The sequence below is a fragment of the Equus asinus genome, chromosome 3 (assembly GCF_041296235.1).
Source record: "Equus asinus isolate D_3611 breed Donkey chromosome 3, EquAss-T2T_v2, whole genome shotgun sequence".
Classification (NCBI taxonomy): domain Eukaryota; kingdom Metazoa; phylum Chordata; class Mammalia; order Perissodactyla; family Equidae; genus Equus; species Equus asinus.
In genome coordinates, this window is record NC_091792.1 from 130459075 (window position 1) to 130485694 (window position 26620).

General features: G+C 37.6%; 1 protein-coding gene across 2 annotated transcripts in view; it reads right to left on the reverse strand.

The window, feature by feature from the left end:
- Window positions 1–26620, reverse strand: part of WDR19 (WD repeat domain 19) — a 92558-nt gene that overhangs the window by 37541 nt on the left and 28397 nt on the right. For both annotated transcript variants that reach the window (XM_014827399.3, XM_044767699.2), the window contains exons 11-21: window positions 26140–26312; window positions 25937–26051; window positions 24964–25070; window positions 24106–24228; window positions 13492–13641; window positions 9230–9377; window positions 8898–9102; window positions 6489–6648; window positions 6169–6279; window positions 3986–4095; window positions 503–560 (exon numbers count right to left, since the gene is read on the reverse strand). In XM_014827399.3, coding sequence (XP_014682885.1) covers window positions 503–560; window positions 3986–4095; window positions 6169–6279; window positions 6489–6648; window positions 8898–9102; window positions 9230–9377; window positions 13492–13641; window positions 24106–24228; window positions 24964–25070; window positions 25937–26051; window positions 26140–26312 — 1460 coding nt within the window. The remainder of the gene's footprint in view (window positions 1–502; window positions 561–3985; window positions 4096–6168; window positions 6280–6488; window positions 6649–8897; window positions 9103–9229; window positions 9378–13491; window positions 13642–24105; window positions 24229–24963; window positions 25071–25936; window positions 26052–26139; window positions 26313–26620) is intronic.

Sequence of the window (26620 nt, forward strand, 5' to 3'; positions counted from 1 at the left end):
TTTATTGCAAAATTTAGCTTCTTGAGCTAAAATTCTGGGGTGGGAGAATGTGCTGGAATAGTGGGTAAAGTGCACGCTTTCCAGGTTCATCATAAAAGACACAGCGTGAGAGACGAAATGGTAGGTGAACTTCTATGGACTGGGAATTCACTTTTAAAGTGGTTATTGAAACTTCTTAAAAGAGTAAAAAGGAAAGCCTTATGAAAATCATAGTTAGCCTGTAAGTAGAAAGAGAAAAATCTTACAACCTTAATAAGCAGCTCATATTTAGGATGCAAAAGAAAACATATCTTTTTTAGACTGATAAAAATATTGTCATCTTTAGTTTTTAAGAGTTTAAAATATTTTAAAATGATGTAACTATATCCTTGCAAAGTTGTTGAAAAACTGAAAAAACGCTCACATGCTAGATGTTGAATAAATACAGTGCAAATAAGACAATTTAAGTGGAAATAACACACCCAAAGATAAAAATGCATCTCTTATCTTTATTCAAGGTTACCTTATTATCACCTGTTATTCCTTTCTCATAATGAGCCAATGCATTTACATAATCACCCCTGAAAGAAAAATCAGAGTGAATTTTAATACATATTTAAGTATCTTATTTACATATACAGTCACATGTTGCTTAATGACGAGGATACGTTCTGAGAAATGCATTGTTAGGTGATTTTGTAGTTGTGCAAACATCATAGAGTGCACTTCCGCAAACCTAGATGGTACAGTCCACTACACACCTAGGCTCTATGGTACTCATCTTAGGGGACCACTGTCGTATATTTGGTTTGTCATTGACTGAAATGTCGTTATGCAGCTCACGACTGTATAAGATTTAAAACATAATCTTTGTCACTGAGTTGCCTGGGCTCACAAAAGATGTGATATACAACATATATGCAAGCATTTTTTTCAAGTGCAGTCTATTATTATTTTACTACTTCAAAAATAATTATTAAGGTGAATTATACTAGACTGTAAGGTAATGACTTTGCTGTATGCTAGGCATTTTGGGGAGCTACATTAAATTTCATGGGCCACTTTTGGTCATCTCCTTTGGGGCACTAAATGACAATATGTGACCATAAAAAACAATGCATTTTCCAAAGACCCAATATTTATAAATAGAATATGAATTCAGAGAATCTGGGTAGAAATGGAGGAACACGCTGAGGATTACAGTATTGGGGATCCTGGTTCTCACTCTGATAAAAAGCATTATACACAATATAAATAGCAATACTCCCGATTCCCATGACTGATGCCAACATGGATCTGCAGATCCACAGGACATATGTATTATCTCAATTTGTTTTTGTTATTTGAGACAGAATGGATCAATGATTTGCATAAGACCCACTTGGAGATCCATCTTCCCCTGAGAAACCATCTCCTCCAGAATAAATTAATTGGCTCTGAAAATGGCATTATTTGAGATCCATTTGAGCTCCACCTTATCTGTTCAGGCAAGTCTTTCAACTAGGCCTCACTCGGTTTCCTCATCTCTTGGTGTACAAGGAATCTTTTGGAAGAAAAGCCGTTCCGCTGATTGAGAACTTTGTTTTGGACAGCCCAGCGCTCCACAGGCAGCAATGTTTCTAAGTGGAAATTTCTAATATTTGGACCCAATGACATCAACACAGCTAGGAATATCTCCTGACTACAGGAATGACAGTCCCTCCTTCAGGAGCCTGAGGTTTTCCTTTGGCAAGCCCAATTAGGAGATGCTAAGTTAAGATTTTGGAACTCTCACTTTATTTTTATGTTATTTTAGCTTACTCACTTTATTATTATTTTATTTTGGAACTCCCATATGAATCTAGCTCATTAGTCTAATCCCAGACTAGAGAGCTAAATCCCTCCCACAGTTGATAGACTGGTCCTGCTTTGACCCAATCAAGGTCTTAGATGCATAATGAAACCAACTGTTGGAAGTGAGCACAGACCTAGGGCCTTAGCGGTCAAAATCAGCAGCTGGTGGCTACTCAGATATTTGATGATGATGAGATATACCTAGTTAATTACTGCTATCACAAGGGAAACCCTCCTGATTGTTGGGGGCCAGGGTATGTGTCTAGATCAGGGTCCAGGGGTCAGCATACAAATAGCAGTGAAAGTTTTGGGAATTGGTGGCTTCTTGGTCAAGTGTTGAGCAGAAAGGTTAAAAAATATCAACAAGAAAGCATAGGCTGTCCGTTGGCCTCAGCTCATCTGACTATAATGAGACAGTTTGAGAGTCTACTACAAAAGCTTCAATTCCTTGGAAAGAAGAAAAAATCAATGTCTTTTGGATGGTCCAAGGGTTACTGGGGTGTTTGTGCTCTGACAGGATATGGGGGGTCATCTCCCGATGTAGTGACCCTTTTCTCTTTAGCACAGAAGTTCTGTATTCTAAGACTCTGTCACCTCCAGGATAGAGATGGAGGCCCAGGGCACTGGGCCTTGTCCCTTGTGTTATGCCCTAAGATTCCAATTTGTCCTTTTTAATGTATGGATTTACTTTGTAAGGGGCAGAAAGGTGACAAATGTAAATCAAGGTTGATTAAGAAGAAATAAAATATCCAAAAAGTTTTCATTTGCAAAATGGAAAATTTAAAATAAGGTATCCTGGTTAGAAATAAAAAGTACTTTAAAAAATATATATATTTTTAAAGATTGGCACCTGAGCTAACATCTGTTGCCAATGTTGTTTTTTCTTCTTCTTCTTCTTCTTCTTCTCCCCAAAGCCCCCCCATACATAGTTGTATATTCTAGTTGTAGGTCCTTCTAGTGTGCTATGTGGGACGCCCCCCTCAGCATGGCCTGATGAGCAGTGCCATGTCCGCACTCAGGATCCGAACCAGTGAAACCCTGGGCTGAAGCGGAGTGCACAAACTTAACCACTCGGCTACGGGCCAGCCCCAAAGAATACTTTTTGATAGAATAATTTCTCCAACTATTATCTGTGTGTCATATTCTTAATGAATCCAAAGTCTGTATGAAAATAAAGAACTATATAAAAATGTTTTTGTATAAATCAAATGTTAAAACCATATTTTCTTTGTTCAAAGAATAATATTTTTCTACATGTCACTATTTTTGAAATTGGAATGTATCTTACAATGAACCTGAAAGGTAATTGTCCGGTTGTGATGTGGTGTCATTGTACATACACATGTGAACTTATATTTGCAAATAAATTATTCCTTTGTTGTCTCTGCAGGTATTTGCACTAGTAGCATTAACCATGGCTGAGTGTGAGCTTAAAGCTGGATCCTGAATGCCTCTAAAATTACACTTTATGCAGCACTGAAATAAAAATGTATAGTCTGTTGATTAAGACTTCTGACAATTAAGACTGTCATGCAATTAGGAGCATTAGAAAATTCTAAATCTCTCAGAATAGATTACGGCATTTCCAAAGGTAGGAAAGATTTGTGAAGCCTATTTACGCATCATGAAGGATCATTACTCAAGCACTGAATATCTGCCCGTGAAAAGCTTCTGGCTTGATTTTCAACATTAACTGTTGAATTTTTATCCATATGCAATTCAATTAACAAAAAAGAAAAACTACAAATTTAAGCAAATGGAAGTTATAGACTAAAACTTGGTATTTTTCACTATACCTGGAAATTACACTTCAAATCCTCAAAATGTTCAAGGGGGTCAAGATCATGAGCAAAGGTTATGAAAAGGGGTATGTCACCCTGATGCTATGCATAAGTGTTGCTGGCCAAATGTGATTCAAAACAATATTCAGACTCTGAATGTAGAAAAGGCTTGGACCCAAACTTAGATTTTGATGCTGAAAATGAAAGTGGGTACATGCATGGATAAGACATTATTAGTTAGAAAAAATATTTTTTGGATGTACAATTAATACGGCTTTTTCCCTCTTCAGCAATTATTAAGTCAGTGGAGGGCCTTATAATAAATGGCAGCTTAGAATTGAAGATATTCAGTAATTAGATACCGATTAAAACATACAAAGAGGAGGACTCACGTGAATTCAAGCTGAATAGCATATTCTTTTGATATAAATGGTATTTGGTCTGGGGCTAAACGCTTGGCCAGTTGTAGAGCACTGTCCCAGTGCTGTAAATCCCTTCTCATCTATCAGGAAGAGAAAGGTCTTAATTTCAAATGAACAAATTATTTTGCACAGTCACTATATAGTGCTAGTTTTAATAAGAGTGATTACAAAAACTTTTTGTTTAAAAAACGGAATTGATCTTTGCAAAGATAATACATTTCTATGGCATACATTCTCAGTGGGGGCGACAGAGCCCCAAGGAGGTGAAAATTTTTTTTGCTCTTGCGGAGCAAAAACCTCTGAGTTATTACAGTGGTCTGTGGCTCTCTAAAACTCAATCCTATCCAACAAAAACTTTATCTTTAGTATTTAATTTTTCTCAATAGGGAAAAATTGAATTAAAGTTCAATCAATTAATTAAATTAAAACTAATTTTTCTTCTTAGAGGGCAGATTACAAAAGTTGAGAAATACTTTACTATAGGAATTGATATTATTTTCTGAGAAAATCTGAAGCTATGTCACAACATGCATAATAGCACACATAAATAAAAAGTGAATGAGTCTTTCTCCCTGGCTCCCGAGGTCTTCTATCTGTGTCTGGTGCACAATTTCAAATATAAACTAATTATTAAAGAGTTTTTAGAGATCACTCCTCACTTTATTCACATTTTGTAAAGAATTAATAATAGCTAACATTTTTCAAGGGCTGTTTTCTGCCAGGCACTGTTCTAGGGCACGAGCTTTTTTACTTTTCACAACTAGGCCTTTTGCAATCAACTGTTCTTGCGCCCATTTTAGAGATTCAGAGACTGAAGTAAAGAGAGGCTAGTTTTGCACATGAACTCACACTGTTAGTATGTGGCAGAGTCGGGCAGTAGGGCTTCGCCTCTGATCTCTTTATCTAGCTAACTCATCGGCCTTCAAAGTGAGGCTAAGGAACGACAGGGAGCAATCACCCGTCTCCACTGTGAAGCCATCACCTCAAATCCTTTACAAATCTAGTCTCACGTGACAAGTGTCCACAGCAAAAGGCAGAAGAGCTAAGATGACGTCTTTGCCCTCACTCATCACAGCATATTCCTACATTAGTGCATACCAATCCAAGTTCTGAAAGCTTCTCAGGGTGTCCTCAATGACCTTAAATAACACTGTAAAATTATTTCAATTTCCTCTTAAAGAAATTAATTTAGTTCACTTAAAACTTAAAATTAAAATTTGCTATAAAATAGTTTGAACAAGGGAAGTTGGATATTAATTGCAAATATGTTTTCAAAACCAACTCCTCTACGTAGTTGTGGAAATGCTGGTTCGAGGTGGAAAAATGGTAATGACAACAGCTACCCCTTTTGTGTCTTTACAACTGCTAGGTCACTGTTCCAAAAAATCTAATCTCAGTTTTAAATCTTTACAACAACCCTGTGGGCTAAGTAGTTATCCCAACTTTAAAGAAATGGGATCTTGGTCACGGAAAGATAAGATAACTTGTCCAAGTTTACACAGAGCTGGGATTTGAACCCAGACATGCCCGACTCGAAAGTCCGTGTTCTTAATCACTACTCCGGGCAGCCACATCTCTCTCCTTCCTTGCGTTGAACTGGGTCCTTCACTCTGTGCTAGTCCTTTCCCTGCAGTGCTCACCTCTGGGGAGCTAGTGATGGTACACTAGTCCTTAGCCCACCTCTTAATACACAAGAGAAGTTCATACAATAGATAGAGGATAAATGCACCTCAGTTTTCCCATTTAGAAAATAGAGAAAATAATAGTACTATCTCACAGAATTGTTGTGAGGGTTAAACTGACTAAAATATGCTAAGTGCTTAGCAAAGTGCCTGGCACCGGTGAGCACTCAATAAACGGTGGCTGTGTTTATTTGGATATGTTTTTGGAAGTTACATAGTCTATTCTCTACGGACACATTTAGACTTTAAATTATTTTATAATATTACAGTATCATGCCTTTTATGGCTCCACAGAACGTAGAATGAAAATGTTTTGAAGTTAATGAGTACTCAGGGGTTCTTAAAGCTGCAGTCTAAATTTTAGGAGGGGGAAGGCATGTGGTGTCTGGTACCAAGAAATTTTAACTTTAAATACAAAAGGTGAGAGCCTCCTTTACACATTCCTCTGCCCCTGCTTATTTGCTACCATACCTCCAGGGCAGCAACAGGACAGCTGGATGCAAGGTACAGGTCCTGAGCCAGGTTGAAATCATTCGTAAACATGGCAAGGTGTCCTGCCAAAAGACTGTAGTCCTCTATTCCCTACAAATAGAAGCAGTGTTAATGAGAAGAAATACATAGGTTTACTTTTTTTTCTTTTTTAAAAAAAATACTTCGCTTAGTAGGAAGTGGTAATTGTTTTATCAATTAACGTGTTTATGAGTTAGCTAAGAGTAACTGCATAAATGTAAAACCTTTGAATAAATAAGATTTAAATCCTAAACTGGTAGGTCTTGTAAAATGCTGTTTACCTTTATTTGTTCCAAGGACATCACTATGCCAACATTTCCGATCGTCCGGTAAACGCGAATTGCAAACTCCACTTCCATGTGGTGCAGACAAGCTCTGGCCAACTCGTTCCAGGCAGCGTGATCCTGCAGAATCCTGCACATTTCCCAAGCATCGGAGAACCTAGGATTTGAGTACATAAAGCTTAATCAGGGCACTCTACTTGTTCCCTATTAGGTAATTTTCAGATTACATATAATTTAGTGTTACGGCCTAGATAAATTTTGCAAAACGTTTCTTAATCTGTGATCATCATTTCCAAATTATGAAAAACTACAGAAACTTTTCTTCCTTTTTTGGAGATGTTTTTCCTTGAATTTCTTTTATTAATCTGAATCTACTCTGTGTAACCACCCTCTCTCATTAACGACTAATTCTATTTATTTATTTACTTTTTGGTTTACTTCACACATACATGAAAATTATTTTTGTTCTCACATAAGTCTAATAAAATTACTACTCTATTTCTATAAATTTGTAAGTTTAAAACCGGGGTCAGTAAACTGTGGCCTACAGGCCAAATCCATTCAGCTGCCTGTTTTTGAAAATAAGTTCGAATGAAACACGGCCATTCATCAGCCCATTTGTACCAATTCTCAGGTGCTCTTGCGCCACAACAGCTGACTTGAGTAGTTGTGACAGAGATCCTATGGTTCTTAAAGCCTGAAATACTTACCATTCGGCTCATAACAGCAAAAGTTTGCTGACTTCTGATTTAAAACATGACCGTAAGTACCAATTAAGCTTTTTGTGGAATTCCTACATTAATGAATATATTACGTCTATCCATCTATTCACCTATGCATTTTTCCATCCAACACATTTACTGAGTACCTATTATGTGCCAGGAACTGTGCTTGGAACCAAGACACAAAGATCAAACAAAGTCACTGTCCTTTAGGTGGTCACAATTGGGAAAGGTGGAAGAGACAGAAGTAAGCAGATGACTATAACACAGTATGACAGAGACAATGCAGCGCTTACAATATGCGAGTCTTTGTGCTAAGTACTGTGCATAAATTCTCTCACTGGATTACCCTAACAACTGTATCCACCACGTATTACTATTTCTTCTTAAAGATGAGGAGAGTGAGGCTTAGAGGTCTTCAAAGACTAGCCCAAGTCACACGGTGGAAAGTGGTAAAGTGCTCTAAACCACTGAGTATACTGCATCCTGACTCTGAGGTGACATATCAGAGAGGTCCCCAACCTAGACTGCCAGTGGTCGGTCAGGGGAAGGCTTCCTGGGGCAGGAGAGGGCTCCGATGAATGGTGAAGAGGGAGGAGTTAACTACGTACAGAGATAGGGGAAGTTCATTCCCGGAAGAGAAAGCAGCATGTGCCAAGGCAAAGAAGCATGAAAAACATCTAATTCCAGCAGCCAGTGGCACAGAGGGAGTGGAGAAGTGGGCACAGTCAAGGCTGGTATCAAATCATCAAGTGCCTAGTATGTCACGCTGAGGTCTCTGAGGAGCAGGGATTTCTTCCTAAGGGTGATGGGAGGTCAGTGAAAGATCTTCAGCAGGGGAATGAGAGGATCAGACCCATTTTCAAGTGTGTGAAGAGATTAGAGTGTCATGAGGCTGTCAGCAGAGAGAGGAGCCAGGAAGTGGTTGCATTATATATTATTCCAAGTGAGGGCCTGAGTTAAGATGCGGGGATACAGGAGGAGAAAAGGATCAGGGTGTGTGTAGGTGTAAGTGTGTGTTGGGGCATGTTCATGTGTGATTAGGACAGGGGGAGTAGAGAGGGCTGGGGAAAATGATGAGCTGTTTTAAACTGGGCAAGCTTGAGGAGCTCATGGATTCCCAAATACAGATGACTGGTAGGCAGTGGTAAACACAGGTTTAAGTTGAAGACGCACATCTGGAGTCAGTCTTGTATGGATGGTACCAAAGTCATGTACGTAGAGGAGATTCACCCAAGAAGAATAATTAGAGTGAGAAGAAGGGAGCTCAGGGGACCCTGAGAAACAGCAACGTTTGAGAGTCAGAAGAATTAGACCACACAGGAATTCCCATTGGCCCTAACAGGGAAGAGGAAAAAGCAAGGCAAAATCAAATTTTATTACGATGAAATTAAGATACTGTTGAAATAATTAGGTTTCCTAGAATTTCAAGGTAATTGCGCTATTCGCGTGATGAGAAACCTTTTTGTTCTGAAGGGCTTTTCTTGGAATAAAGCACCAAGAGTATAACAGTACTTCCTTTAGAATTGGTACACATCCTCATATCCATTATCTTATCAGAGCCTCACAATAATCCCGTGAAGTAAACAAGGTAAATACTATTATCTCCATCGGTTTTAATAGGATTTGACCTTAAAATCACAAAAGCAAATGAGAAGCTCCAGAGAACTGTTTTAAACCCTACCTTTTTAGCATTAAAGTCTGTGTCAGCATTTGTCTCAGTTCGTTAGGCCCCACATCTTTTAAACTGTTGAGGAAGCTGTGCGTGCTAAGGTAGATGTTGTTTATTTTTCCACTCTGTGTCTGGCAGGTCAACTCTCCATTATATAACAGCAAAGGTTTATGAGAGAAGGGAACTTTGGTGCCACCAGCCAAAATGACCTTGGATCCTATATTATAAAACAGACATCTTAATGCTGAAAAGCTAATACTCACCACAAGCATCAGAAAGGAATGTTTTAATTTCACTGCAATGGAAATTTATTTATCAATGAATGTACAAAAAGGTGTAAGTACCTTGTATAGTGTCCTTGTGAAAGACATAAGTGTACACCTTATCATCATCGTAAGCAATAAATACACCTTTATCCATTGGCCAGTTTTCCCAAAGAACACCTTTAATGGTTGGTGAGAAATCTGGAATCTCATAGGTAGCATCATTAACCTACAAAACAGGATTTACAGAATTGCCTTGAGTCTGTACAGAAATCATCACCATGTGTCTTGGTAGCAGCCTGTTTGCAGCCCATTCGACCCGATGACACTCCAACCGTAAGAGAAAGGAAAGTTTCTTTTCCCATTCCTATACTAGGGCTAGCTTGAAAAAAAAAAACTGTTGTTATATGTCAAACCAAGGGTTTTACCTAAAATTTGGTAAATTTGCAGGAAAAACTATAAGTGTGGACACAAAGGTTCAGGTTAAGAAAAAAAAGCTGAAGCTGCTCAAGACGATGGAAATTTAAAACTATGAATACACTTGTGTTTAGAAAATTTTCAATAACACTGGTTTAGAAATATTCCAACTAGAGAAGAAACAGAAATTAATTCATACATGATTTAAAATTTAGCTAAATTCTGCTGGGTATGTTTTATTTAAAAACCAATGTATTCCAACAAACATAAAATGTACTGTTACTATAATATGACCTTTAGGAAATAATCAATCCATATATTCCATAACTCAGGCAGACAGGCTTCTATACATCCTGAATGTGGAGCTGAGAACTACCTGCCTCCTCCCTATCTTCCTCTCAAAATGAGAATGAAATATAAAACTCCTGCAAATCAGAATAACTAATGCTATAGAGCTGTGCTGGCCAATACAGTGGCTATTTAATACCCACGAGTGGCTACTGAGCACTGAAATGTGTCTTGTCTGAATTGAGATGTGTGTAAGTGTAAACCACACATTGGATCTCAAGGCGTTAGTATCAAAAAAAGAGTGTAAAACATCTCATTAATAATTTTTTATATTATTGATTACATATTGAAATGATCATATTGAGTTAAATTAATTATTAAAATCAATTTCACCTGTTTGTTTTCACCTTTTTAAAAAAATGTAGCTGGTAAAAAATTTTAAATTATATATGCGATTCAAATTATATTTCTACTGGATAGTGTTGCTTACCAGGTATTGTACTGATTACTTACACATGTAACCTCATTCAATTCTAACCTCACACTCGACAAGACAGGTACTGTTATTATGCTCATTTGCAGATGAAGAAACTGAGGCACCGAGAAATTTGCCCAAAGTCACACAGTTAATAAGGTGAAGACCCAGGACTTGAACCCAGGAAGCCTGGTTCCACAGTCTAGGCTTCTAACCACTGTGCGATCCTGACGCTCAGTTTGTAAAGATGAGCCCACCAGTGCCAGTCGACTGGTGGTAAAATTTTTTTAAAAAGGTAACCATTTGTTGAGTGCTTATTATGTGGCAAACACTGTACTAAAAGCTTTATGTGCATCATCCTATTTACAAAGTAGGCACTAGAACTGTATTCAGTTTATAGATGGGAACCTGGGAATCCCATCCAAGTGAGAACTCTGGAGGAAGGCCCCTGGGCTCAGACCACTGATACCATTTGCTGGCTGTGTGACCCTGGACAAGTTACTAATCTTTTCTGTGCCTTAATTTATTCACCTGTAAAATGGCAATAAGACAAGTATTTATTTCTGGGGCAGCCATGAGAATTAAAAGAGATCCCTGATATATGTAAAGAGTACTCAGCACAGAAGTATTAGTTATTATTATGCCTCATCTTATATCCAGGTCTGTCTGTCTTTAAAGTCCATGCACTTAACTACTACACTCTACTGCCTCTCTCAAGGGCAACATGTTTGCGAACTTTCTATAATATAATACAAGTCATCCTTTATGGGCATATAAGGAGTGATGGGGTACAAGGTTAGGGCCCACATAAGAAAAAAGGGATCTTTCCCTGTACAACATGAGTCACTTCCCTACCATCCACACAGTGAGGAAAAACAGGTTGAATAAATATACATATGAAGGGAAACTGCAAGTAAATAGAAGAGTTTTAAAGAGGAATAGTTGTAGTTTAATAGTTAGATATTTTCATACAGGTACATCACAGGAGCAATGTTTCTCTCACACTTTTTGATGCTGAGTGGGAAATGGAGCTGCAATAGCAGCATGCAGACAAGGTGGGGGCTCAAATCAAATAAAATGCACAGCCCACTGGCCAAGAGTCCAAGGGCCTTAGCACAGCCTTCCCCTGTGTGTGAGGCTGCAGGGAAGGCCCCACACCACAAGCCCTCTTTTCCTTTCCTGGCCAAGCTGGCCTTACTCTAGAAAGACTGGGTATTATTTAACAGAGGAATTTATTCCTATGGCACCACACTCCCCTCAGATATCCCGCCCAAACTCCTAAAATTCTAACCTACGAATGAGATCTTAATTTGGATAAAAGCTAAGACCCTTCCGCACGTTGGGTTGGGGACAGCCTGTGCTCTCGTAGAGTCATTCTTCTGTGTGGTTTTTCTTCTTAAAACTTAACTGAGCTGCAGGTTAGAGTTGGAAAAGGCTGTGGAGATGAGCAGCAACAAGTGAGTTAATGGCAGAACTTGAGAGGTTTAGGGTGGTAAAGAGGTAAAGAGGGCAGGGCTTTAACTAACAGCGGCTAAACAGCTACCGTGAACCTGATCACGCGTATGGAAAAATCAACTCACTGAAACCTCACCCCAACCCCATGAGGGAGCTCATACTAGCCTCTCTTGCAGAAATTACTAAGGAAAGGAAAACTGTAAAAAGAGAAGGAAAAGTGCATCACATTTTTTAGGGCAAGTCCTTTTCTGTGTGTGTGTGTGAGGAAGATTGGCCCTGAGCTAACGTCTGCTGCCAATCTTCCTCTTGTTTGCTTGGGGAAGACTGTCGCTGAGCTAACATCTGTGCCAATCTTCCTCTATTTCATGAGGGAGCTGCCACAGTGTGGCTTGGTGAGCGGTGCTGGGTCCATGCCTGGGATCCGGGCCTGCAAACCCCAGGCCGCTGAAGTGGAGAGTGCAAACTTAGCCACTATGCCACTGGGCTGGCCGGTAGGGCAGGTCTCTGCCCTTTCCCTAGCACTCAGACCCCAGGTCTGACTTGAACTGCTGTCAGACACCTGATTTACCCTCTGAACCTCTTGTGTGCCCTGTCTAAGCAACAGTTTCCACTGGCGGTGAACCTGCGCAGGGCAAGCAAGGCAGCTCTGCTTACACCCGTTACAGAAAGCAGATCTGTACACACTGAATGTCTTTATTAAGTAGAGGGAACTCAAGGTTATCTTTACATTTACGTCATTTTTCTTATTCTGTTTTGTGATTGGGAGAGGAATGGGTTGAGAATAAATAATAAGAATAAGAATAAATAATAGAGGCACTCTTGTGGAAGCCTTTTATATCTGTCAAAGAAAGAAAGATAATAAAAAATGATAGGGAGAGAAAGAAAGGAAGGGAAGACAGGAAGAAAGAGAGAGGGAGAGAAACAGAAGGAAGGAAGTCTTAGTATCTAGCAAAGCGTGTGGTGAGGGGAAAGCTGTCTTCATCGAATGGCGTCTTCACTAAGGCAAAGCTCAGACACCTGGGGAGCAGTTAAAGGGTCCAAGAGCAGCTGTAGGCTATGTGGACTGTGACCAAGAACGCAGCAAATCATTAACCGGATATCAAAAATAAATGAAAAACCCAAGTACATCAAATGATGTAAAAACACCACAATTCCTCTTTCTAAATCTATTTTCAAAAAAACCAAGGATGTTTAAAAATAATAGTAACTGATTCTAAAAATGGGTCCATCTGTTTTTAATCATCTAATACAAAAATACCTTTTCTTTGCGTCTAGCATCTTTAAGGAAAGAGGAAAATCAACTAAGGTGGGCAGATATGACAGGGTGGTAGGGACCATACCTGTGGGCAGATATGACAGGGTGTAGTCCCTTCCCTCTGAAGCTTTTTGCTTATCTGGAGAGAAAGTCATGTACATGATGATACACCATGATACTGCGCAGTAAATAATATTAAAAGCGGTACAGAATACAATAACTTTTTCCATGAAAAAATCTCTCTGGGGCTGACACCATAAAAAGTTGCAGAATAACAGAAAAAGTTTTCTTGATGTAAACAGTCATGAAAATGTCTTACAAACATGATAACAAAGTACTATAATCCTCGGCGATGTTTAAGAGGATTTTATATATGAAATATATTTTAAAAGCAGTTTTCTTCATATGGTGCATTCTTTAAAAACAAGCATTTAAAAAATTTTCTAGACTTACTGGACAGTAGACAAATCCATCGCTTTTTTCATCAATGAAAACTAATCTGGTCCCATTTGGGTCAGGAAAAATCTTTTTCACACTGACAGGATGTCGATAATCATTGACAAATTGCCAGTCTTCAATGTAGAAATACTGAATGACACCAGTCTAGAAAAAAATCCAGTCATGGAAATATAAAAGGTTGTCAAGAAAATGTTGACTTTCAGCATTTATGTTAAACATACTTCTAATGTGAAGAGAAAAAGTGTCATATTTTTGATGAAGGAAGACTCTGAGAATACTTACTATAGGCACAAGGTGCAGGCCCAAGAAAATAAGCAAAATGAGAGTGTGCATGTGATTCAATAGTCTATGGGTTCTAAAATTCTCAGATATTAGAGCTTAATTGACTTCCAGACTTTCCACTTACAGAAAATACCCTTATTATTTAAGAATAACTTTTGAATCACGTTATTTTAAACATTTTTGCTATTAATAAATTATAAAATTAAGTTTAAAATAAAAACAAAAAACCACCTGATACAATCAATTGTAGTTCTATATATTAGCAATGAACATATAGACACCAAAATTTTCAAATTTAACAAAACATGCACAGGACTTGTATGCTGAAAACTACAAAATCATAGAAGACAAAGAAGATTTAAATAATTGGAGAGGTAGTCTGTGTTCATGGATTGGCATCACAGTAAACATGTTAATTCTGTCCAACTGATATAGAGGTTTAATATAACGCCAATAAAAATCTCAACAAAATTTTTTGTAGATATAGGCAAGATTATTCTAAAATTTATATGAAATAACAAAGGAACTAGAATAGCTAAAAACAATTTTGAAAAAAGAGAATAAAGTGGGAAAATTGTCTATTCAATTTCAATTTTTTTTTACAGCTACAGTAATCAAGACTGTGTAGTATCGGTGGAGAGACAGACACACAGATCATTGGAATAGAACAGAAAGGCCAGAAATAGACCCACACAGATATGCCTAACTGATAAGGATGCCTACAGTTTCATTTTTTAATAGACTATTGAGATATCACTCACATACCATATAATTCACCCACTTAAAATCTACAACTCCATGGTTTTTAGTATATTCACAGAGTTGTATAACACTTGACCACAATCAATTTTAAAACATTTTATCACCTCAAAAAGAAGCCTCATTTAGTCGTCATTTCTCATTTTCCCCAACCCCCTAGTCTGTCTCTATAGATTTGACTACTCTGGACATTTCATAGAAACGGAATCATATAATACGTGATCTTTTGTAACTGCTTTCTTTTATTTAACAAAATGTTTTCAAGTTTCATCTATGTTGCAGTATGTGTCAGGATATTATTCCTTTTTATTGCTAAATAATATTCCATTATATAGACATACCATATGCTATTTATCCATTCATCAGTTGATGGACATTTGGGTTGTTTCTACCTTTTCTATTACTATGTTGCTATGAACACTCATGTATAAGGTTTTGTGTGCACATGTATTTTCATTTCTCTTGGGTATCCCTAGGAGCAGAATTTCTGGGTCATTTGGTAACTCCTTGTCTAACCTTGTGAAGAACTGCCAGACTGTTTTCCCGAGCAGCTGCACCATTTTACATTCCTACCAGCAGTGCATAAGGGTTCTGATTTCTCTAAATCCTCACCAACTGACTTTTTGGTTATAGCCATCACAGTGGATGTGAACTGGTATCTTCACATTTACTCCTGGGCATTTATTACAGAAAAATGAAAACTTAGGTTCAAGCAAAAACCTGTATATGAATGTTCAGAGAAGCTTCATTTGTAATAGTCAAAAACTGGAAAAAATTCAGATGTCCTTTAATGGATGAATGCTTAAACAACCTGGTATATCCACACCACGGAATACTACTCATCAGTAAAAAGGGACAACCTATTGATACAAACAACAACTCGGATAAATCTCCAGAGAATTATGCTGAGTGAAAAAAGCCAATCCCAACAGGTTATATACTATATGATCCCATTTATATAACATTATCAAAGTGACAAAACTACAGACATGGAGAATAAATAGATTATTTGTTACCTGGGATTAAGGATGGGTGGGGGCAGGAGGGAAGTGGGTGTGGGTATAAAACAGCAACATGAAGGATCCTTGCAGTGATACAACTGTTCTGTATCTTGACTATCAATGTCAATATCCTGGGTGTGATATATAATATAACGTGAGCATCGGGGGAAACTAGGAAAAGGGAATACAGGATCTCCCTGTATTGTTTCTCACAACTGCATGTGAGTCTACAATGATCTCAAGATAAAAAGTTTAATTAAAATAAAAACACATGATAACATCTTGGACTTCTGTTTAAGCCAAGATGGAGTAACAGACTGGATTTAACCTTCCCACCCCAAACAACCAAAAGTAACAGACAAAAAACATGAAAAAACAGTTTTCAAGATATTGGGATAAGGCAACAGAGGACAGTGGTCTCTGAGAGATGGTAAACAAATGAGGTAAGTCCTATTGAGGTAAGTCCTATGATTGCTCCCCTTTTTCCCTTGAGAGAGTTTTCAAGCCATGGCAAAGGGAGAGGAACACAGGCGGAGTGTGACTCCCTGAGTTGAGTAGCTTGAGCTGACAGCCTGGGGAGAACATGGTGGCTAGACTTTGCAGGGAGGACTATCAGAGAGGAGAAAGCTGCACAGAGAGAGAGGCCTGGAGACTACAGAGGGTCCCTCTTGAGTCTTTGATGGAGAACTGATCACTGCACATATATGAGAAAACTGGCGAGGCCAGAATCTGCTGGAAAGAATCATCCAAAAGGATTAGTGGGAACAATGACGGCACTCACACAGGACTGGGAACAGGCACTGTTCCCAACAGCCAGATTGCAAAACTCGTCATTCACAGGGCACCAGGCAGAGTACTCAGGAAGGTCTTGCTTCAGAAGTGGGAAATAACTAGCTGTAGACTGAGCAGTGTTTCACATCTGCCTAGGAAGTCAGAAAAGCTAGATTCAAAAGGGTCAAACCGTTTCCGAGTAAATTAGCTGCATCCCACAACAAAGCTCAAGAATAGTTTTAGGAATACAAAAATATCCAGCAGCCCAAAAGGTAAAATTACCAGGTACGCAAAGAAGTAGGAAAACATGACCCATAATGAGGAGAATAATTAATCAATCAAACATGACCCAGAACTGACCCAGATATCAGAACAGCAGACAAGATCATTACAAATTATTAAAACTGTATTTCATATGTTTAAAAAGTTAAGTGGAGACATGGAAGAAACAAAAACAGACTTGAATAGATCTTCTGCAGGTGAAAACTATGTCTGAAATGAAAAATACATTAGACGAGATTAATGGCAGATTAGGCATTACAGACAAAAAGACTAGTGACCTTGAAATAAAGCAGTAGAAATTACCCAAAATGAAAGAGAAAAACGAATTCAAAAAAATTTAAAGAGCATCAACTGTGGGATAACTTAAAGTGGCATAATACACATGTAATTGGAGTTTTTAAAGTGGGGAGTGAGAAGAGGGAAAAAAATTTTTTGAAGAAATAACGGCTGTAAATGTTTCAAATTTGATTAAAACTAAAAACCTCTGGATTCAAGAAGCTCAATGACCCCAAGCACAAGAAACATGAAAAAAACTACATCAGGACACATCACAATCAACTTGCTCAAAACCAGTGATAAAGATAAAATCTTAAAAGCAGATGGAGGAAAAAGATAGATTTACACATAGGGGAAGAAAGATAAGGATGACAGATTTCTCACTGGAAATAACACAAGTAAGAAGACAGTGCAGCAACATCTTTAAAAGAAAACATGAAAGAAAGAAAGAAAAAAACTTTCAACCCAGAATTCTAAATCTAGCAAAAATATCTTTCAAAGATGAAGATGAAATAGAGACATTTTCAGACACAAAAGCTAAATAAAGAGTTCATCACCAGCAGAAGAGCACTACAAATGATGATACGGGAAGACCTTTAGCAGAAGAAAAACGATACCAGCTGGAACTACAGATCTATGTAACAGGATGAAGAACACCAAAAATGGTAACTACACAGATAAATATATATTTCTTATATTTAAATCTCTTTAAAAGATAACTGTTTAAACAAAACTAACGCCAAGGTATTGTGGGGTTTATAATGTCTGTAAAAGTAACAGGTATGACAACAATAGCACGAAGTCTAGGAAGGGAGAAATGGACAAACACTATTCTAATAAATGTACATATACTATTTACTATACCTTAAGTGGTATAATATCACTTGAAGGTAGCTGGTGATAAGTTAAAGACGCATACTACAAAACCTAAAACAACCACTAAAATAACAAACAGTGGTAGCTAATAAGATGTAACAAATGAGATAAAATCAAATAATAAAAAATACACAATCCAGGGGCTGGCTCCGCAGCCAAGCTGTTAAAGTTCTGAACCCTCTGCTTCGGTGGCCTGAGTTCGTGGGTTCAGATCCTAGGTGTGGACCTGCTCCACTCGTCAGCCATGCTGTGGAAGCATCCCATACATGAAGTAGAGGAGGATTGGCATGGATGTTAGCTCAAGGCTAATCTTCCTCAAGCAAAAAAAAGAGGAAGATTGGCAATGGATGTTAGCTCAGGGTCAATCTTTCTCACCAAAAAAAAAAAAAAAAATCCAACAGAAGGCAAAAGAAGAGGAAAAAGGCAACAAAGAACAGATGAGACAAATAGAAAACAAATAGCAAGATGACAGACTCAACCTAAGCATACAGATAATCTCATTAATTCAAAAATCTACACATCCCCAATTAAAAGGCAGAGAGATTGTCAGATTGTGATATCCAATTATATGCTGCTTCTAAGAAAAACATTTTACATATAAAGGCACAAATAGGTTAAAAATAAAAGAATGAAAAAAGATATACCAGGATAACATTCTAGAACACAGTAATGGCTGTATTAATATCAGACAAAATAGATTTCAGAGCAAAGACTATTACCAGGGATAAAGGATAAAGGGGCTACCTTATCAAGAGAACATAATAATCCTAAATGGTTATGCACCTAATAACAGAGCTTCAATATACATAAAGCAAAACACTGATAGAACCGCAAAGACAAACAAACTCACATTTGTAATCTGAGTTTTCAATACTCTTTCCTAAATAATTGATAGAACAAGTATATATAGTTAGAAAGAATATAGAAGTCTTGAACATTGCCAACCAACTTGATCTAATTGACATTCTGGAAGAGTATACACATTCTTTCCAAGTACAAAAGAACACTTACCAAGACAGATCATATTCCGTACCATAAAATAAGTCTCACAAACTTAAAAGGACTTAAGTCATACAAAGTCTGTTCACTAACCACAACAGAATTAAATCAGAAATCAGTAATAGAAAGATCTCTGCAAAGATCTCGATTGTTTGAAACTAAACAGCAGACTTCTAAAAAACCAATGGGTCAAAGAAGAAATTAAAAGTATTTTGAACTGAATAAAAATGAAAACACACCATATCAGAATTTGTGGGATGCTGCTAAGGTAGCACTTGGGGAAAGCTTCCAGCAGCAAAGGAGTATATTAGAAAAGAAGAATGGTTTCAACCCAAGGAACTCAGCTTCCATCTTAAGAAACTAGAAAAAGAACAACAACTAAAGCCAAAATAACCAGGAGAAAGGAAATGAAGAGCAGAGCAGAAATCAATAAAATAAAAAGCAGAAAAACAACAGAGAAAAATCAATGAAGCAAAAAGCTGGTTCTTTGAAAAGACCAACAAAACTGACAAACCTCTAGGCAGACTAATCAGGAAAAAAGACAAGACACAAATTAGCAAAATCAGAAATGAGATAGGTGACTACCAGAGAGTCTACAAATATTAAAAGGATAATAAGGAATATTATGAATAATTTTATGCCTATACATTTGATAACTTAGAGGAATAGACAAATTCCTTGAAAGATACAAACTACCAAAGCTCGCTCATGAAGAAAACAGACAACCTGAATAGCCTGATATCTATTAAAGCAATTGAATTTGTAGTTTAAAATCTTCCCACAAAGAAAACTCCAGGCCCAGATGGCTTTGTAGGACAGCTCTCCATGGGACCCTGGCGACCTTGCAATCTCCACGTAGGCCACAGAGGCAAGGCTCAACTATACTCTGACCCATGTCTTGGCAGAATGCTCTGTTATCTTCCCAGGAGCATGGTGAGATAGGCAGTCTTGTGAAAAACTGTCACAAAGTCATTTCTCATCCACCTCTCTATCTTGTGGGAAGCTTCCATGAAGCAGTTTCTCAGTGACTTCCCTATTTCCAATGACGCATGAGACTGTCCAGCTCGCTTTCCTTAGGCTATAGCTGCAGAGTACGAACTGCTTGGCTGTCCTCCACAATATAGTGACCCATCACCCAGAGGGGCATCTAGCCCCTCCAGTTTGGTAGCATCCTGTGGGGCTAGGGATGTGGGGAGCTGATATCATGCTGACCTTGCCTTTGCTGTCTACATCCTTTTGGGTTTGTTTTCTCTTTACTGGCTGAATTGCAGCAAGCCAACCTAGCAGGTACCATGGAACTGCTCCTTAGGAATTGCTTGACCACTTGATAGGCTTCACTGGTGAAGTCTACCAAATATTTAAGGAAAAAATAATACTAATTCTAGTCAACTCTTCCAGAAAATTGAAGGTGACAAACTCATTCTATGAGGCCAGCACTACCCTGATACTAAAACCAGACAAAGGCATTATATAAAAACAGCAGAACAATATCCCTCATGAACACAGATGTAAAGATTCTAATCAAAATTTTAGCAAATGAATTCAATAATGTATAAAAAGGAGAATATATAATGATCAAGTGGGAGTTATTCCACGAATGCTGGGTTGGCTTAACACTGGAAAATTAATCAATATAATTCACAGATTATAAACAAACTAAAAAAGAAAACCCATGTGGTCATTTCAATACAAGGAGAAAAAGCATTTGATAAAATCCAACATCCATAAAAACTCTCAGCAAACTAGGAATAGAAGGGACTTCTTCCTAGTCCCTTCTTCAACCTGATAACAGGCATCTGTGAAAGATGTACAGCTAACGTCATACTTAATGGGCAAGAACAAGATGAAGATACCCACTCTCAACACTCCTGTTCAACAATGTATTGGAATGAAAGGCATCAGATTGGAAAGGAAGAAGTAAAACTATCTTTATTTGCAGGCGACATGATCATCTATATAGAAAATCCAATGGAATCTACCAGAAAACCATTAGAACTAATATGTGAGTTTAGCTGGGTTGCTGTATACAAGATTAACATACAAAAATCCATTGCATTTCTGTATGCTAGATATGAATAATCAGAAACGGAAATTAAAAAGCAATACCATGTACAAAAGTATAAAAATAAGAAATACTTAGGTATAAATCAGACAAAATAGGTGAAAAACCTGTACACAGAAAAGTCCAAAACATTGCTAAGAGAAGTGAAAGACAACCTAAATAAATGGAGATATATTCTTAGATGGGAAGACTCAATATTGTTAAGATGGCAATTGATCGTTAAGTTCAACATGATCCCAATAAAAATCCCAGCAGGCTTTTTATAAAAATTGACAAGCTTATTGTAAAATTCAAATTGATGCAAACGACTGAGAATAGCCAAAACAATTTGGAAAAAGAAACACAAAGTTGGAGGGCTAACACTATCTGATTTCAAGACCTATTATAAAGCTAATCAAAAGAGTGTGGTATCAGTGTAAAGACAAACGAATAGACGAATGGGATGAACAGAGAATCCAGAAAAAAACCTACACATTTACGGACAATTGACTTTTGACAAACGCACAAAGACAATGCACCAGAGGAAGTACAGTCTTTTCAGTAAGTAGTGCTGAACAAGTGGATATTTATATCGAAAAAAATGAACTTTGATCAACACCTCACAGTATAAACAAAAATTAACTTAAAATGGATCCCAGGGGCTGGCCTGGTGGCCAGCAGTTAAGTGCGCATGTTCCGTTTTGTGGCCTGGGGTTCACCGGTTCGGATCCCGGGTACGGACATGGCACCGCTTGGAAAGCCATGCTGTGGTAGGCGTCCCACATATAAAGTAGAGGAAGATGGGCACGGATGTTAGCTCAGGGCCAGTCTTCCTCAGCAAAAAGAGGAGGATTGGAGGCAGATGTTAGCTCAGGGCTAATCTTCCTCAAAAAAAAAAAAAAAAGATCACAGACCTAAAAGTAAAACATAAAATTATAAAACTTCTAGGAGAAAACATAGGAGAAAAGACATACAGACAGCAAAGAAGCATATGAAAAGATGCTCTACATGATTTGTCCATTAGGAAAATGCAAATTAAAATCACAATGAAAGATCACTACACACTTCTGAGAGTGGCTAAAATTAGAAAGATTGACCATATCAAGTGTCAGTGAGGATGCAGAGGAACCGGAATGTTCACACACCGTTAATGGGAATGTAAAGTGGGACAACCAATTTAGAGAGCAGTTTGTCAATTCCTTAAGTTAAACATACACATGCCATATGATGCAGCCATTCCACTTCTAGGTATTTATGCAAGAGAAAAGAAAGTATATGTCCATACAAAGGCTTGAACACAAATAATTATAGCAGATTTGCAAATAACTAAAACTGCAAATAACCCAAATGTCCATCCATACGTTCACAGATAAGCAAATTATGACATATGCGTACTATGGAACACTACTCAGCAAGAAAAAAGAATAAACTATTGACATGCACAACAATATGGACAAATCTCAAAATAATTATACTGAAGCCAGACACAAAGGCGTACATACTATATGTTTCCATTGATATAAAACTTTAGAAAATACCAATTCATCTATAGTGACAGAAAGCACTGAGTGGGGAGGGACGGGAAGGAGGAATCACAAAGGGGCAAGAGGAAACTTTTGCGGGTGACGGATATGTTCACTGTTTTGACTGAGTTGATGGTGTTTCACAGGTGTATACACATGTCAAAACTTATCAAATTGTAAACTTTAAATAGTGTGGTTTATTGTATATCAATTATACTTTAATAAAGCTACTAAAAAATAAAACTCAGCATCTTCAGAATCACTCAAGAATGGGATACACCACAAGAAAAATAAATTTATAACTATCTGTGGTGACCGATGCTAACTAGATTTATTGCGGTGATCATCCTGCAATATATCGAATCATTTTGCAAAAATATTTAATCATGATGCTGTACACTTGGAAACTAACATAACGTTATACATCAATTATACCTCAATAAAGAAATAAAAAGCAAGAGGTAGAGATAAATGCAGCTTTACTGGCAGGCTGCTACACTTTGAATTCTTATTTCAAAACGCTGTGTGGCACAGTGGATTTTCCATTAGGCAATCTTATTCAAGTTCCACCTCTGCTACAAATTTACTAGCTTCTCAGTCTTCAGTGTCCTCATCTCTAAAATTTCCCTGCTTATTTTACAGAGCCCATGAGAGAAAACAAGTGAGATCAGGGCTTTATAAACTATGTGTCATATAAATTTATTGTATTTACTAAATTTACTGTATCACTTACCACTTTACCTGATACACGAGACCTACTTTACCATAACAGCACAAAGATTAATTATTTTAGGTTTAATTTAAATTTGAAAGACTCTCTCTTATGGTAATAAGCATGTTTTTTTTTTTTTTTTAAAGATTTTATTTTTTCCTTTTTCTCCCCAAAGCCCCCCGGTACATAGTTGTATATTCTTCGTTGTGGGTCCTTCTAGTTGTGGCATGTGGGACGCTGCCTCAGCGTGGTTTGATGAGCAGTGCCATGTCCGCGCCCAGGATTCGAACCAACGAAACACTGGCCGCCTGCAGCGGAGCGCGCGAACTTAACCACTCGGCCACGGGGCCAGCCCCTAATAAGCATGTTTTAAAACATGCTCTTTTTAAAAAAATAATTTCATTGAGAAAATGAAACCTTTGAAACAGTGAGTAATTGTTTTTCTAATGTGGAAAGCAATGCTTTTTCTACCAACTTTACTGGATTCTTTTAGAGAATAAACAAGGTAAGAGGTATGATATGCTTTGAAAACTCTGAAAACATTTTACAAATATAAGATGCTATTACTATATTTTAAGTCCATGTGGCTAATATAATACTTAGAGGTATAGGGTTCAAAAGACCAACAAAGTAAAATGGGATTGTCAACATTCAATTAATTTTAATATTTATTAAGTGCCTACTAAATATAGGTACTGGAGGTATAAAGTTGAATGAGGTATCTTGGATTCATCATCAAATTAAACCTTAAGGTCTCTAGATTAGGAAAATGAAGCTTGGCGGGGTTAAGCAGCAGCTAGCAAGTCAGAGAACTGGTATTTGAGCCCAGATTTTCCAGACTCCAAAGTCTGCCCTTTTCACTATGCCATCAAAATTGCTTATAAGCAAAAAAGCACTTGATACTAGCAAATAACATTACCTATGTGCTCTACGTAAGTACATGTTTTCATACATTTATATTATATAATTATAAATATTATATTTATGTGACATAATATATAATACATTTATATGTAATAAATACATTATATTACAAAGTAAAAATTGGCAATTCCTTATGTTCTGTATTAAAGAAGACATACGTACATCTGTACCATAGATGAGGAAATCCCCAGTTAAGGCATGACACAGAATACGGCACTTATCATCCACTGCTGGGAAAAGTCGAGTCTCACGTTCTTCTTGAGCGTCCAACATTTCACTTTCTATCTAAAACATCAAGAATAATAATGGCTCATATACTTGGGTAAACCTGGTCTGCAATATCTAGAGGGTAGAAAGCGTCTTTTTCTTTTGTTCAATTAAACGGTCAGACTCGCCAGACTACCAGAGACCAGTTTACTCAGAAAGCTATCGGACAGGAAGCGCAGCTTGCTAGCGGGGCAGCATTAGACAAGGCCCTTCGGCGGGCATAGTCTTCACAGCAGGCTCTGCAGCTGTCTAGTAGCTAATTTCTTTGGCCTCCCAGATGCAAAGAGTCAAGAAATAGATATGGGAGATGCCCTGGTTTAGAAGCCCCATCTTCCAGGTGCTAATATCTTTTGAACGACTTAATAGGCATAGTTTTGAGGAGTCCTAGCAAGCGACATGCCCGAATATAAGTCAATGCATTTTTATAGTTTTTTTAATAGTCAATCAGATTTTTATAGTTAATTTATAGTTCCTTCTAGATGCAAATTACCAACAGGGTCATTTTTACCTTAATCAATGTTGCGAGTAGCACAGTTGATACTTTGCCAGGTTTCTGGGGAATAGAGCTTGAAAGTTAACTGAATGTCTCATACACAAGGCAAGAGTTTTGTTAAACTTCATCCATACCCGGCTTTCTAGCTAGTTTGTACAAAGTTGCTTCCTGATAATTATAGTTCTTGATAATTAGACATTAGGCCGTTTATCGTTATCATTTAACTGAGCAGGCCTCCAGGACATCAAAATTTTACTTACCAAATGTAACTGGACTTTGCCTTCAAAAAGCGCAGCGGCATAGTCGGAATGAAGGCAAACGCTAGCTACTGTCCCCAGATATTCCATATCTTTCAATTTTTTCACGCCTGTAGCAATTTAAAGAAAACAATTAAAATATAACTTTATCTTATATAAAGATTTGCAAATAATTTTTAAACGTATGCCTTTACAAGAACATTCTGAACTTAAAATCTTTATATTAGCCATTCTAAAGAAAATCTTAGTTGTCATATAAATGTGCCCTCAGGAATTCCATAATTGTTCACATGCAACAGAGAAATAGAAAATAAAATCACATGCGAAATAACCAAAAATTAAACCGTAGTGACAATAATGGTTTACTCTTAATAGTGTACTTTACCTGAGGATAACTCTCAGGCTTGCTCTATTCCTGAGGGGTATCTGACCTCCAGTGGGAAAGGGGTGGAGACAGGAGGGAGGGTAAGAAAAAGCAAGGCTCCCTCAGATGCTAATGGTCATTATTCAAAGAATAAAAGGGGGGAGGAAACTAACATTTATTAAGTACCTACCAGTGGAGAAGTGCCTAAGAAAGTCATTACGGAACAGCAGATCGCATGTTTTACTTCATTTAATTTTCCTCACAAGTAGAAGCATCCTTGTTTCCCAGATGAGTAGACGAAGGCTCAAGGGGTAAAGACTTAGTCTACATGCAGCTAAGAGAGGCAGAAGGGGAATCTGAATCCAGGGCCTAATTCTGAAGGTCATACTCTGCCACTGTGCTATGCTGTCTTCACTACAAAGGTAAAGAATAAAACCTTCCCCCAAATTAGGACATTTTTTAGAGGATTCACAAAACCATTTAAGCTAAGAAAGAGATGTCTGAAGAAAAAAAGAGTGAAAGACTTGGTCTTAAAGGAAACTTTCAGTGCTTCCCAAGTAATAACAGAGATGCTGTGTTAGATAGGAAAACAACAACTGCTTTTAGACTTGCCATTCTCTCCAAGGACATAAAACCAAGCTCGGTTATTCATTCCCACAGCTAGATGATAAAGTCCTACTGCTACAAAGTTGGGTTCCACATCAACGGAAATTGTGATTGGTGGCTCCTATAACACAGAAAAGTAACAGCAGTAAATCAACTGCTAAACCTGATTTGACTTTATTAATAAAATAAAAATAACACCATTTTCATACTCCTTCAACAGGGTTGGCTACAGTGACTTCAAGGAGAGAGGTGAGACATGCAATCCTTGTGCTGCAGGCATCCCCGAGTATGGGAAGCTTGGTCAGGAAAACATGGAGTGAGCCCCTTTGGGTAGACAAGGCCAGCAACTGGCCGTCATCTGTCCAGGACAAGGTGCCCAACCCTGAAATAATTGACAAAATAAAAGATTATTCAAAAACAAATGTACTGTTGCAGGCAAACAAACAAATATTTTCACTTAAGCACCCAGAAGCATAAAAATCTTCAAATGTTTTCTTTAATAGTTTCAATGGTCTTTATTTGGAACTAGGAAATTCACCCAGGATTGGCATATGAACACAAGCACTGATTCATTCAATACTGGCTCAAAGAGAAAATATGTAAGAAGAGAATTGGAAATGGGATAAAAATCACTATAAATGTTTGGATCAAAGTGGACTTATACCCTTCCAGTCAAGGAGCATGACTCAA